This window comes from Acanthaster planci, linkage group LG03 (genome assembly GCF_054643075.1).
Source record: "Acanthaster planci isolate LZ-2023a linkage group LG03, COTS_SCS, whole genome shotgun sequence".
Taxonomy (NCBI): Eukaryota; Metazoa; Echinodermata; class Asteroidea; order Valvatida; family Acanthasteridae; genus Acanthaster; species Acanthaster planci.
Genome location: NC_141779.1, coordinates 4,623,058 through 4,638,406, shown reverse-complemented (window position 1 = coordinate 4,638,406; position 15,349 = coordinate 4,623,058). Strand labels below are relative to the sequence as shown.

General features: G+C 39.0%; 1 protein-coding gene and 2 pseudogenes across 10 annotated transcripts in view; 2 read left to right on the top strand and 1 right to left on the bottom strand.

Moving 5' to 3' along the window:
• The window catches only part of LOC110986632 (myosin-IIIb-like), a 59,125-nt gene that overhangs the window by 41,369 nt on the left and 2,407 nt on the right, over nucleotides 1-15,349 (bottom strand). For 8 of the 10 annotated variants that reach the window (XM_087133995.1, XM_087134003.1, XM_087133998.1 and 5 more), the window contains exons 3-4: nucleotides 4,285-4,447; nucleotides 3,774-3,928 (exon numbers count right to left, since the gene is read on the bottom strand). In XM_087133995.1, coding sequence (XP_086990121.1) covers nucleotides 3,774-3,928; nucleotides 4,285-4,447 — 318 coding nt within the window. Of the gene's footprint in view, nucleotides 1-3,773; nucleotides 3,929-4,284; nucleotides 4,448-10,599; nucleotides 10,662-11,558; nucleotides 14,510-15,349 lie in introns of those variants that run through there. The other 2 variants (XM_087133999.1, XM_022248692.2) reach the window with 2 other exon arrangements.
• On the top strand, nucleotides 104-1,305 carry LOC147799571 (uncharacterized; annotated as a pseudogene).
• On the top strand, nucleotides 1,432-2,742 carry LOC147799570 (uncharacterized; annotated as a pseudogene).

Genomic DNA, 15,349 nt, shown 5'->3' with positions numbered 1-15,349 from the left:
GCAGTCTAATAATTTATCAGTTAATAGAAGGTTGAAACAATGTATTAAATGTTGGCGTGACATAGGTGCTCCTGGTATGATTTTGTCAATCGTTGAAAATGGTTGTGTAATTCCTTTTGTGGAAGAACTCCCTTTGATTTTTCTCTGAAATAACAAGTCTGCCTTACGGAAGGCCAATTCCATGACAGATTCTGTACTAGGATTGTTGACTTCTAACCGCATTGTAGAGAAAACCCATCCCTCCTACGTCATCAGCCCCTTATCTGTCTCATGATCAGCGTAAAAAAAAAAGGCTCATCAACTTAGTGTTCTCAATAACTACATTGCTAAGAAACACTTCAAAGTAGATGACTGGAAGGTAGGTATTCAATTTCTCTCTTCCAATGCTCTCGTGATATCCTTTGATTTAAAGTCAGGCTACCACCATTAGAATATCGCTTCGGTCTCCCAGGGATATTTAGGTTTCACTTGGAACAATAACGTCCAACATTCGAATGTCCGTTTTGTTTTTTGCCCATCAAGTTGTAAATAGGATAATTTGTTTGGACGCTAGCTCAACTGGCGCTGGTGCAATAATCTGTAATAGACTCCAACACTGCCCACAAGCTGTGGTCTCCGACAGAATCAAGACAGAGTTCAACTTGGCATGAGCTTGAGGCTATTCGTTTTGCCTTGATCTCCTTCCTTCCCTGAATTCGTGCTTCTGAGCTAAAACTACTCACCGATAGCCAATGTGCAGCCAAGATTATCGAATCTGGTAGTATGAAGCCACACCGTAACAGCTTGGCTGTGGATATTTTCAGTATTTGTCTCAGCAATTCTATTTGTCTCAAAATTGAGTGGATTCCTAGGACCATAAACGATCAAGCTGATTTTGCTAGCAGAATAATTGACACAGATGAATGGTCTCTTTCAGATGAATTTTTCACTTTGATTAACTCTTGCTGGGGTCCATTCACAATTGACCGCTTCGCTACCTTTTATAACTCTAAGTTGCCCCGATTTTATTCTCGTTTTTTTTGGAACCCACATTCATCAGGCGTAGACGCTTTTGCCCACAGCTGGCACAGTGAAAATGCACTGTTTATTCCCCCTGTAGTCCTGATTCCATCCTCCCTAAAGCACATGCCAATCAAAAGGGGTTCTCGTATCTCCATGGTGGCCTTCCCAACCATTCTGGCCTTTGCTGTGGTCACATTACTGCACCTGGATTAAGGACTTCTTTACTAAAGTTGGTTATTGTGCGCTTAAACACGGCAGAAATTGAAATAGCCTCCTTGGGTCAAGCAATTTGGATGGCCTCGTAGCAGCATCATATTTAGATTTTGAGTCAGTGTAACAGCTTTATTGCTTCTGCACTTTAGTGTTAAGAATCCCACGCTTTGATATCCAATTTTCCTCCTTTTTGTGTGCATACAGATTGTTTGCAATCATTCCTTCTGGCGTGATTTTCCATGTTAGTTTCAAGCACAGAAGGAGTCTATCCCGCTGGACACAAATATTACTCAATCTGAGGGTACTATGTCGTCTTATCTCTACACGTCATCAATTCCTGTCCTTGTTAGGTTCACAATCTATTCCCCCGGTGCTGCCAATTTCTGAACAAGTCCTGGCATCCTATCTATCCCGAACAAAATCGCAATTGAACTCTGATAGTCTTTGATTTCCACCGCCGCAAACTCAATTAAAAAACCAACCCGCTTGATTCACCCGTCATCCAACATGTCATTGTAGAAGCGACCTCCACCATCCACCTGTACAAAAACACCCAATTTCGCTCACTCAGGTCAAAGCAATTATTGATCTGTTTGCAAAGTCTGGAGGCTTTGCTCTTAGATCTTACATGTACATTAGATCTGCCTGTTACGTCTCTCTCAAGCACACTCTCCTCTTTCGACATAATGAGATGGCCGGTATGAAAGCCAATCAGTTAACTGAGATTAGTAGTGATAACAAAAAGGGTATTTCCATCTTCATCCCCAAATCCAAAACTGATATTTTTAGAGACTGTAGCTTTGCCTTTTTGTGTGACACTTTGGAGAATTATTCACCCATTAAAATGTTGCGTCGATATCTAAATGCATCTGGTATACAGTTTGGTCAGGACAAATACTTGTTCACACCTGTTACATTTTTTTTTTCTGGCTCAAAAACGTACAAGGTTTAGTTGGGGCTAACAGACCCTAAACTGTAAGTTACACTGGGTGTCAAGAGTTATTTCTTGAGGCCTTAGGGCGCATAGGTGTAAATGATCCTAAGGAATATGGCCTACACAGTCTGCGATCTGGTAGAGCTTCTCATCTTGCAAACAAACATGTGCCTGAAGCATTAATTATGCAACATGGTCGATGGAAGACCTTGAGGCAAAAAATACATATGTCAGACTAGAGAAAGATTTGATTGTCATTTGCACTTTTGAAGGAGTAAGCATTGACAAAATTCTTCATGTGCTCTGCAATTATTCCCGGCCACAGCTTGTTATGTGTAATAGTGCTAATTTTTAGCCAGTTAGCGTTCTTTTCTACATATAAAGATTTGATGATTTGAGAAAAGCAGATGACTAATCCAGTGTTAAAAAAATAAAACAGATTTACATCAGCCGAGGTCCCGTATTGATAACGTGTGAATCAGATGGTCCGAGCTTATGATCAGTATTTAATTACGGATTATAATCAGCCTTTCTTGATGCTGGAGAGCTTAATCTAAACTTGATGTATAACAGACTATAGACTAGAAGATTTTTGATGGTCAGATGACATATATAGGTTGGTACTTATAATTATCTCATCCAAAATCATTAGTGCCTATTTCAAGTCAGTCATTGTTATGTTTCATTTTTTCTTTTGTACGAATTTTTTGATCAGATGATCTGATTTAATGATCGCATCAGGGTTAAGTCCGATGAGATGTATAGCGAAGTATGGATCAGATGCTCAAAGACGGTCAGATGACCAGTCAGTGGATGTTAAGAAGAGAAGAAATGAGTCTTAAGAAAGTGTTTTTAAAAAGTCCAGTGTACCATGATTTGGTAAGCTCGGTGTTTGTGACACACGACTATCCCATACTGAATTAAAACGCTATGAAGAACAATCTATTAGCTCTCTTTCCTTTGTATGGCAGTCCATAACATTAAACTGCTTTTCATGGGTATGTGTGTAGTGAAGTAGCACAAAATAATTATTTTATTCAGGGTACAGACTGGCTGTAAGTAACAGTTTGCGTGGGGGAAAAAAATGTAGAATTTCAACTGTATATGCATGTAAGGGTTCAAAATAATTGAAGAAAGTACAACTTTCCACCAGTGAAGATATGTGATTATCTCTTTTGGGATGCGTGGCTCTGAAAAGAACCGGCGAGTTGAGTCAGTATTCTCTGATCATCTCCAGGAAACTGAACCACACATCTTCCCCCCAAAAGACAGTCATACTGTGCTAACGCAAACCTTCACTAGTACATGTACATGTACTGTAGACGCACAACAACCATGCGGCAGTTTCAAGCCTTACAGCTTTCTGAAAAAGAATTTGACAGTGTTACCTCTATTGATGCTCCAACTACATGTACATATTATGTGCAATGAGCACTTTCTTCTTTTCTGAAAGTTTGAAAAATTGCAGACTCCAGACTGAGGTACAAGTACATGTACCAATGCCCACCACAGACTTGCGTACATTTTATGTGCAATGTTTATCCTGAAGTGAGAAGCTGTCCACTTTTCCAGTGAAATGTGATCTTGAGTCAGTGCACCATGTACCGTGTGTTTGCGTACATACCTCAATAACCAGCCATATCTGATTGTGCTTGGTACCGGGTGTGGATTTATAGAAGGCACCGAAGAAGTGTGGCAAGTTGCCATGGTCGCAGCAGTCCCTGAGGATCTGATACTCAGCCTCGATCTCCTCCTCCATGTCCGTAACGGCATCCATGACTACAAACACACAATGGATGTTAATGTCAACTGAGAAGATTTTAACCATCACCACGTCCACATTCGTCACTATGTGTGCTTGAGAAATAGACAGTGTCCAATGGCAATGGCTATTTCCCATGACGTCCTAATGGAAAAAAATTGAAAAAGTAGCCAGGAAATGTCCAATGTGGACACAGCAATAAATATCAGCACCAATGGCAAGCTGGGAATGATTTTTTCTAATGCGTACATGTTACCAAAAAAGTCTGAAAAGTTTAAAAAAATACAGTCAAATTTTTGCGTTCTTTTTATAAGAACTGGTCAAATGTGTATATTCTTGCCCCTACTAAGCTTTGTATGGTATCTAAACTTACTCTTTGCTGCAGCATATTCCCCTGTCTCTAAGTTGCGCACCTTGAAGACACCCCCGTAGGTACCCTCCCCAATTGACTCTAACAGCTCCCAGTGCTCTGTAGGGCTGGGAAGGGACTCGTAGAGTTCCTGCAGCCTCCCTGCCATTGGGCTTGTAGATGAGTCCTACCAAGGAACAAAGAAAATGTACACTGAAAAAAAAAACGGTCGGAAAAAAAATTGGTTCATTTACAGGAATACACGTACATGTACATCAGTCACACTCCATTTTCAATTTAGAACTACAAGTAAATGTAATTAAGGCAGTACAGGGATACTGACCTAAAAAATTTCTGTGTTGAAAAAAGATTCCACCTAAAAACAGCACTGAGAGTGAGAAGACTTACTACAGTAAGTATCTTGTCAAAAAAGCTGGCATCTTTTAAGATATGTTCAAAGACCAACAGCAAGATACATGCAAACACTTAGGAGCAACTGTCAAAAATGTTGACTACAGAATGACAGCACTTATGTAAGTGTACAAATCAACTCTTGTCATAATCAAATCCAGTTAATGCGTGTTGTGCCTGTTCAGTATGTTGTGCTGAAGGAATCTGTATGTACCGGCACATGCCCAATGCTTCTGAGGAAGGATGTAACGGAAATAACTTCAACAACCAAAAAAAGCAAGACGTGCTCACAGGCTCAAGAATATTTCTCACTTTCAAGACAGATTTGAACAACACTCACAAGATACCGGTACCAGTACATGTAAATGTAGACTCTATTGTGCGCCCTCAGAGAGGAACAATGTAATTATTCAATAACACCACCAAATAATTTCATAAATGAAGTGCTTTTTGAGAGCTTGTGAGATGAAACTTCACAAGCTTAACGAGGTCTGATCCAAGCAACAACATTAAGACAGAATATCCACATGTACATGTACATAAAAAGTACACGGTTCATACATGTACACATACTGCTTGACAAACAATATCACACAGAGTGCCTGGCTACTTCAAAACTATGGTACATGTACATACATGTACATGTACATGTAAATTTGTACGGTACATACATGTACAAGGTTGATTCTCAATATTCAAAAGTCCCACGTCACTTTCCAGTCCTTTTGTAACAAGATACACAATTTCACTTGTCTCAGCAATGTACCGGTACATACATGTACAGTACAACGCTGAAGGAGAAATTCTATCGGATCATTCTTTTAAGTTAAAATTGGATCCATTACTGTACAATGTAAAGTGTAAACTGAGCTGCTATCATAAACTCCAATCAACTTGAAGCTACACATGTACAATGCAGCTACATGCACTGTATACTGTACATCCTCTGCAATAATAGACTCCTTGCCGCCAACACACAGTTTACAATCGATGCTGATTCAATTGAAATTACAGCACACGCACCGATACGTGTAGGGGGCTCATTCAAGGAGACGATCACCAAAAGGGAGGAATAATTTTCACACAATCAAATGAAGAGAAATCCCCCCTGTTGGCCACAAAGACCTTGGCAGCATCATTGATCCAGCACGTTGCAAGTTCCGGCACTGAGGAAGGTCAAGTGAGAGAGAGGAACATTTTGTAACAGAAAGAAAAGGTAAAGTGTATGCATTCCATATAGGAACTCCTATGGAATTCATGTCTATGCATCTGTCAATAGTAATCTCTTACTAATGTGCAGAAAATGTTTTACAATGCGACACTTCTCAATCAATCTCATGCATGAGTGAAAATTCTCCATCAGAGAAGCTATTCATGTCAAAAAAGAGAAGGCTCTTCTCCAGCATCAATTTTAAAATGTCAAAGCCGGTTCATGTGCTAGTACAGGTATTTCAGGCGTTCATGTACATGTATGTATAAAGCAAAGCCAATTTGAAGCCATGAAAGATTTGCGGCAAAATTTCACTCGAGATGAAATAATGTTCAACTTTTGCAAATTTGCTGTGTAAAACTTTGACCTGACATCACAAACTCGTATTTGTGTTCACTTTTGTGCCAAGTACATGTATGTACATGTACATATATGAACTGGCCCTTTTAATGCTTAATGTTATAAATCTGAATTAAAACTTGACGGCTAAATTTCTTCGGAGCAAAATCTGTAGAATATGAGGACCCCAAGAAGGTTAAATATATTCATTGGTACCTGGAAAATGGATTCTTCAATGCATTAAAGATCAGTCACACCGCTTTTATGTTAAAAGGTTATTAAACAGGGAACTGGTCATTATTACCCATACATGTAGTGACTGCCACACCCCTCCCCGTACATGGAGCAGCTTCTCTTCACATTTATAAAAAAAATCATCCTTTTGGGAGTTCAGTTCCACTGTGCAATACTCAGAGTAAAAAAATGAGTTGATAAGGGCAGCATAATAAGGCTCTCTTTCCCCCAGAGTTTCTTGACCTTGCAACCATAATAAGGGCTTTATAGTGCAAGAAGAGAGAAAAAGGGGGAAAAGTAAGTTAGAGATCATTCTCTGCAATGACTGCGGCTATCTGCCAGAAATTCATCGGGACCTTACTCTACAAGGTTCAAATTGGGACAGTTCAACTTTATCATACGATCCAGTGCTGACAGCATCTTGACTTGTCTGATCAATGCTGTCGATGTAATAAAAGCAATTCCAAGTCACTCATGCTATCCAACCTCTTTTAATTCACAGTTAAGTTCGAGCAAGCACAGTGCTCACGCACACATCCTTACGCAGCTATAGTTGTGGGGTATTTCCTTTGTTCTCGTGTACAAAACTCCCACACAACACGCAAAAAATTCAAATCCCTCTAATTTAAACCAAATTCACTTTCCTGGGTTGAAATTTCAACCGTATGTCCCTTATATAAAACACTTCAATTTGTGACAGATTTTTACCCATCAAAAATTTCCCCTTTTTGAGTTATTTCCAAATATCAGTTTTGTGAAATTCTTGTAAGGTAAAAACTGGCCTTGTGCTCATGCTTTTGATGTAACAATTTTAATTTAGTTTTTACATAACAGATTGTTTTTAAATATAACTAAATTTCACAAAAAGTGGAATTGTAAATTATCAATGTGACTGATCTTTAAAATCATTCTTAACCCCTTCGCGCCGGGAAGCATAACATGACTATTATGAGTGCTAAACATACAAAAACAAATCATCATCAAAGCTACCGGTGCCTTGACACATGTACAGGTGCATGTGTCCTGAAAATGGCACCACATGTACCTCAAGCATAATGGATTCATTGAAACAGGAAAACTTTCCCTGAGAATCTTTTTAATTACTTATTTTCTATTTTGAATTACTTTTTTCCTATGGTTGCAAATAGATCCCACAGTAAATGAGCAGATAAGTCAGGTAGGCCTAAGATGTACATGTACGTGACTGGTGGATGGTCCTATGTGTCAATTTGAGCGGAGCACTTTCCCTCTCTGATAAATGCTTGTGACATTTTGGTTTTCCTCAATACCGGTACATACACAGTGAACAAAACTAGCTAACAATTGTTAAAAAATATTGTTTTGCTATTTTTGCAAATTGCTAAAAAATATTCAAATGTTATTTTTTGAATTTGAAGATTCGAATGCAAAATTCATGAAAAGGAAAGGAAAATTTTCTTTTGTTTTAAATGTTTTGTTCTAAATAAAAAAATTGCACTATGGAAGCTTGTTTTAAGCAGATTCAAATAAAAAGCGTCAGAAATCTTACGACGATTTAAAAAGTAAACTATTCATTAAACAATTTAACAGGAATAGAAATTTACAACAGGACAAGAAGTATTGTTCATCTCCTAAATCTTGCTAAATCGCAGCTGGAGATACTCCTAGATGTGACAAGCTATTACATTAATCATAATATACAAATGTGTGTGTTATTGCAACTGATTTTGTATATGGTTTGTCCAACAATCTGCTGGTTGGTGCAACTGAATATTCGGATATTCGATCGAACTGAAGATAGAATATTCGAATAGTGAATTATTCGAACTGACTCAGCCCTAAACAAAAACAGTAGAATATCCCAGAACAAATCATTGAAACATATATGCATATACATGTACTGTACTTCCCCCAAAAAGCATGTTTGTCTTCCCCTTTTTTCTGTAACTGGGAGGGAGCGTACCGCAATGAAGTCTTCAAGCCACGCGGGCCTGAATTCTCCGTGCCTGCATGGTTGAGACAACCAATTTGTACAGATGGATTCGTGCTTATGTCCCTTCTCCGAGCTCGTGAATGGCAGAGCCATCCCTTATGCCTGAACGAAAACAATGCCAGACTGCACGACAGAAGAATGGGCTAGACAGATAATCCACTTTCCACGGCATGATTCGATTTGACCAAGGACTGAAAATACTTAGCCTTTCAAGTATATGTACACAAATGGTGCAAGGTACCCAATGTCGCTTAAATTTAATAAGGATAATTAATCCAGCTGACATTCTTGCTACTTCTGTACATACGCGCACCGTACGTGCAGACACATGTACATGGGCATGTGTGTGTGTTATCTACCAGCAGATTTCATTCCAGCATACATGTACTGTACTTGTGGTTCCGATTACAAAGAAGGCAGGAAGTCTTCACAGTGAAAAAAAGTGAAAGAACACATGTGTACAGCTGGGATAAGATCTGAGAAGGACGGCATTCTACATCAATGAAAAATTGCCAAGGGTGTTCTGGAGTGAAAAATATACTAACTGTGCCTGTACAAATTCATGCCAGTCTATTCAAATCTGAGTATATTGTTCTAAATGGAGATCAAAATTTGACTTCAAATGTGTGGGCAACTGTCTGAGTAACATTCACTTTCAAGAGATGTTCTCTGCAAACATAAATTCTGACAAGGTCAGCGACGTCTTCATAGACCCAACTCTGAGACCAAAGTTAATTTCCTTACAGGAACCACTCAGTTGGGTATCAAATTCAGTAAGTGCAAGGAAATTGAACTTAAAAGAAAATTTGTTGCTAATATGTTCTTGGGGTACGAACAAGTACCATGTACTAGTAATTTGTGATATGGGGCAGTACGGACATCCAGGAATCTTGCAAAATGGCAGGTACCACGCTGGTGAAAACAGCAACCATGGTGATGTACCGGTACATGTACGCACGCACCAGCCAGTCAGAGGATCGGGTTACACAATCTTTTCTTTGATCAGTACGTGTGCTCATTGCAGTTGTTTTCATCGGCGCGGTGTGGTTGCTACATGTACCTGCAATTCTGTGAAACTCCCGGAAATGGATACGAAACTTTTATGAATGGATAGAGAAACATGTGGCCTTTCAGATGACACAAGGATTGCCAGATTTAAATATTTCTTAGTCCTTTTATGCTCGATTATATGAAGCATTCTCTGCGTGGGAATATGACCAGTGTAGCACAGACGAAGCCAGAATTCCGCAAAAATATCAAACAGTCAGACAAGATTTGGCACTTCCTTTGGCAGATATTTCCCAAACTACAGTACTGCAAATATGGATATGAAACTTAAATAAATGGAGAGGGGAACATGTGGCCTTGCAGATGACACCAAGATTGCCCAGTAAACTCCAGTACTACGCAGAACATGTATCGATACATTCTAATTGTTAGACTTCCCCATGCTTCAAATAACAAGAAAAGTGAAATTATTTATGTACTGGTATATTACCCCTATGAACCATGTACATAAAATATCGGAAATATTTTTAGTGTCAAGCCAGCTGAATCCAACAAAAGTAAAACAAACAAAACTGGATCAAAACTTATGATTTTTACTGCTAAATAAAAGCAAAATAAATCTCACTCGTTGATACTGTAAGACTCACAAACCCTTACTGTACTTTAATAAATTAAAAACAATTATGAAAAGAAAAATTATCAAATACCAAACCCACTACTATTAGATGTATATATAGTACATACAGAAGAAATACACTGCAGCATGTACAATGCGTATGGCAAGTGTAAATAAAGCCAGCCTATCAGCACTGTGAGCAGTACTTTAGTAAACTGGGTGTGAACAACTACAGGCAACAAAGTTCAACATACCGGTGTGCCGGTCCGTAACATTATGAATGTACCTATGTACATGTACATGCACATGTACGTAAATGTACCCTACACGTACTTGTATGCTTGAAACATAATCAAAGGAACAAGTTAACAGTAATTAACTACAATACACATGCACGACAGATTTCAAGTGTAACATGACTTTACGAAACCAATTTCACAAAGATCAATGCTGCCTGCAATGTACATGTATGTACAACTTCAACGTACATGTACATGTACATGCATTCAGAGACACTGCACCAAAGCGTATGCCTGTATAACATCTCACTTGTAATTGTCAGATCAGGTGTACTAGCTCCTCATGTATGCATGCCCACTGGAGAAAATCGCCTGATGAAAAACCATAAAATAAAAACAAAACAAAAGAGACCTCTGCGACAAGAGAAGTTCCAGCAGATCATCTGATATCAGCTCGTCAGCTACCCGGTACATGTATGCGATTCCCCGGTCAAGCAAAAAATCATTCTGCGACAGGCAGGTAGCAAGCCCGAACTACATGTAAATCACTGGCTGGCTGCAGGTGACTGGTCTGCCATTAGGCACACCTGCATCTGTCTTCAGCATCAATCAAAAATTACTAACAATACACTGGTGTAGCCTAGGGGATATTTCAGCAGCGAATAGAAAAAAATTGCTCGCGAGGTGCACTAGTAAACACCGCCTGTGATTAAACATTTTAAAGTGTCACGGAAAGGAGAAACTGTTGAAAAGAATTTGATTTTTTAATCTAAAGTTTAATGGAAGATGAGAAGTAGGAAACTGCACAGAACAGCATTCATTACTTGGGTCTGCATTTTCAATTTCAGGTTTGAGGTAACACAGCTGAGGCCAGTAGTTAAGCATGGGGGGTTCCCCCAGGGCATCCCTTGCACACTCTCACATTATAATGAATAAACCAATTTTCAGTACAAGTGTACCGATATTACCAGCACATACACTTAGGTAGAAAATTTGAACTTGGACAGCTCGATTTTTGTGATGCATGGCAAATTTGAAAAATCCTCAGAATTTTCAAACACTGAATAAATTCCTTTGGTATAAATTCTGCAGAAATTACCAGTGGTGGGCAAGAGAGTGCATACAGAACTCTGTTAGGAATGTAAAAAGTTAAGACAAAGTACACCAGTGTACCAGTTTCTTTCACTACACCTGCCTGTATGTACATGTACATTGTACCTGTAGAGCCTAGTCATTTGAATCCAATGAAAATGCAGCCATACATCTTACCTACAGTAAACTCCATATAATATTCCACATTGACAGATTTTGTTTGCTGTTAGTATTTTGAAGAAAGATTCCCCTTTTAGAATGATGACAAGCAAATTGCGGACCAGTGAAGTTCAAGTGCTACTTCTTCGTCCAAAAGTCAATCTTAAATCCAATTCTGGATCATTTCATACTGCCAGATGCATTACATTCCAAGCGGGGTGCAGTGTACTTTTTGACTCACACAAAGTACATTGTACCATGCATGGGTAGTGTAATCCACAGAGCATGTTGCGTATACATAACTACATCCTGTAAATAACGGTTGCGCTTTTGTGAAGTGCACATACAGTACACCCTGATTGAGGTGTATTTCTCTGAAAGAAATTGTACAAAGGTCAAACAAGATTTATTCACTTGATTTGTATGGTCCAGACCCTAAAATGAAAAGGCTTTAAGGGTGTATACAAATGTAGACCAATATTGTACATGTGCCCCTGCATGCAGTGTCTGCCCAGATGCTGGAAACATCACAAAATGTTGAATTTTCATTCCCATTTGTTTTCAGAATATATGCAATCATTTTTGCTTCACTTCAAAGAGAAATACATGTACATGTAAGTACATGTATGTGTAGAAAATCTGTTCTTCTGGGGTACGGTAGTTCGTATCACAGCATCATTTCATATTTGAGGTTTTCTTCTAGAACTCGTGTCGTTTATGACCCAGACTAACCAATAATACAAATAATGAGCATAAGTTAAATATGCACAATTTTCATTTTTAATTACGTTTTTTGGCCCTTGCCCACCTGAGTAAGCTTACGAATGAATTTTTTCACAAGCTCTCAAACAAACACTGAGTAAAAAATATGCAATGAAAGTGTACATAAAATCCTAACCTTCTTCAATCCTCCGAAATCTTTTGGGCAGTTTTGGAGGATTTTGGAGGATTGAGGGTGAATGACAAAAGTGCATGGCTGATTGTGAAGGATGCTATGAGTGAAGGTTGTGGGTCAGACCTTGCGTTGTTCTTGCTCAGTCATGCTACCAGTAAATTCAGCCCAATATTTCTTTTCAATCAACCACTCTGCTCATAAATGGCATTCGCACTACCTCAACATAATGGCAGGAATTGCCGGAGGATTTTGAAGGATTGAGGCAGTAGGCACACCTCCAAGTACGTGTGACATATTCGAGAAATTTTGGAGGATTTTGGAGGTTGAGGGAAAATCCAATTTTTCACCCCCCCCCCCCAAAAAAACTGGAGGATTATGGATTGAGGAGGGTCCCTAGCAAAAAGGGCCTGGGGGTTAGGGTTTTTTAACAACTCCCAATGCAAAGTACAGATCTTGAAATACAAATATCTTGAAGTACTTGAACATTCTTATTAATTAATAAACAGGGATCTACTGGTACAGTATGTATTTCAGCCAGTCTATCAATAAGTTTACACTTTACATGGAACAATTAATTAAGCGTCACATTAAGATCACAAAACATCACAGATTCCCAGTTTCCCACAACACCCTCAAAAATTTTTAAAAGTCAATTCATATTTAAATACACATGTAGATACTACATGTAGTATGGACAAGAATCAAATTGATAAAGTTGAAATCAGTTTATTGGAGAACTGAGATTTGGGAGTAGAATCCGCCTACACAAAAACCCCTGCCTCTATGCTGACATACATTTACTGTACATGTACCAATTAAACGACATTATGCTGTAGCCATGACACCTTCCTCTGTAAATTGATGTGATACGGTAAATAAGTAGTGTCAAAATCTTGACAAGTAAAGGATGGGGGTTGCAGTTAATGCTAACCAGTTAATGCAAAAGTTGTGACACTATACATGTACATGTATATAAGCAGAAGAGAATGTTCGTGTAGGTGTACCCAGTATGTATTCCATGGCGTGGATATGCTGCATTGCGTGGGTAGATTGCCTCTGACTAAATCGACCTTTCTAGCTTTCATTTTATTGAGCTTTTTTATTGTTACTTAAAGTTTTCTTTCTACCTTTAAATAAAAATCAACCCCTTAAATGGTATGTGTACCTAGTGCATGTACCTTCATGTAGCAAATGTTGTCTTTTTGCCAATCATGTTCGGCGTGACATGCTACAGAATTTTGGGCTTGTTTTCACTTGGTTCTTCTGATGACATCACTTTCTGTGGTCAGGTGGCTGTCAGAAAGAGTCAGCGATTGGACTCTCCGTGAATGGGTCTGCAGTAGCAGTCAGGATAGCAAAAAAGCAGGATTTTTTGCAGTTGGTGTGGGGTGGAGTGTGCCTTGCAGCATGCACGCAACACAGGCGGTCACACTTGGCAGTGATGACTTGAACCAAGATCTCGCAGCGGTCCCTTACCTATTTTTAAGCGACTTGGCGAGGGTTTCGATCGGCGTCACATGAACTCTGAGATAACCAGATGTAATGTTGTGAAAATTCGTGTTATGGAGGTATTTTTGTACATGAAACGTATTCTTTTAGTGATAAAAAGTCAGCCTACGAGATAAAACGGTCTTTCAACCTAACTGACTTTGAGTTATCAACATTTATTGTATATCCCCGTCTGCATAACTTTTGCTGGCTGCTTGGAAAAAGGGCAAGAACTGCTGCACGGCCCATGCAAGACAATCATGCAGCCTGCAAAAATTATTAATTTTCAAGGACTTCATTTTTAATTCATTTTTAATGGTGGCACTTGTTCGCACTCTGCTTAGATTTATTAGGATTGCATGTGTAGTGGAATCATTGAAGTACTGTACATGCTGTACTGGTGCTTCAGCACGCAACATGATGACCTTCGTGGTTGGATCGTCTGCAACCCAGGCTTAATACCCAGCGTAGGCCATGTGCAAGTAATATACAGGCAATTCACAAAAGTGCGCATCCCAGAGTTTGCAACGAGTTGGCCAATCATGACGCGTGAAATCTGTGGACCCAATGCACGTTTGGAAAGGGTCAATAGATTTCCCGAACTGTGATTGGCCAACCCGTTGCAAACTCTTGGAGGCACACTCCTGTAAATTGCCCGTACTGTTTCCCTCATGTGCCACATGGGTTCTTATCTACATGTACATGTAGGTTCCCCGGTTTTCCTCCCTCCAAAAAACTCAGCACATGTGATCTCTGGCTGTGCTACGTGGTCAGACCTGGGCTATTTGACAGCTGTCTGATGCATCTTTGCATGCCTTCAGCTTAACTGCATTGTAACTGCATCCCCTTATTCCGCCCAGCAACTTCAACCAAGGCTGAAAAGAAAAACTACTAAGAGTAAAAATCTAAAATACTAAAGTTACATCTGTGTTAGCCACAGGCTATGATGTACAGTTAGGGCCAAGAGTTCACATACACCTGGTAAAATAAAAACAATTTTCCTCGAATTTCACAACTTCACTCATTCCTACCAACTTTTCTTTTCATGAGGACAGACAAGATGGGTCTCTGCTTAATGTACACAGTGTATGCATCAAATAGCAACACCCAGAGACATAATTAATACTTATATTTACAAAAAACAAAAATTTTACATATTCCAAACCTAATATTTAGTGCCACTTCCTGTATTTTTTGTCACATCTCATAGTCGCAGTGGACCACTTTCTGACGTGTTTTTGAACGACAATAAGGGGGTACGATGTAAATGTTCACAAAATGATTTGTAAGAAATATTAATATTTTGAACCATAGTAAATGTCTGAGTATTTTCAATTTAAGTACACACTATGAACATTCAATCGAGATACAATTTGTCAGACTTTGTGAAGAAAAAGTTGGCAAAACTATTTCAAACAGTGAAACA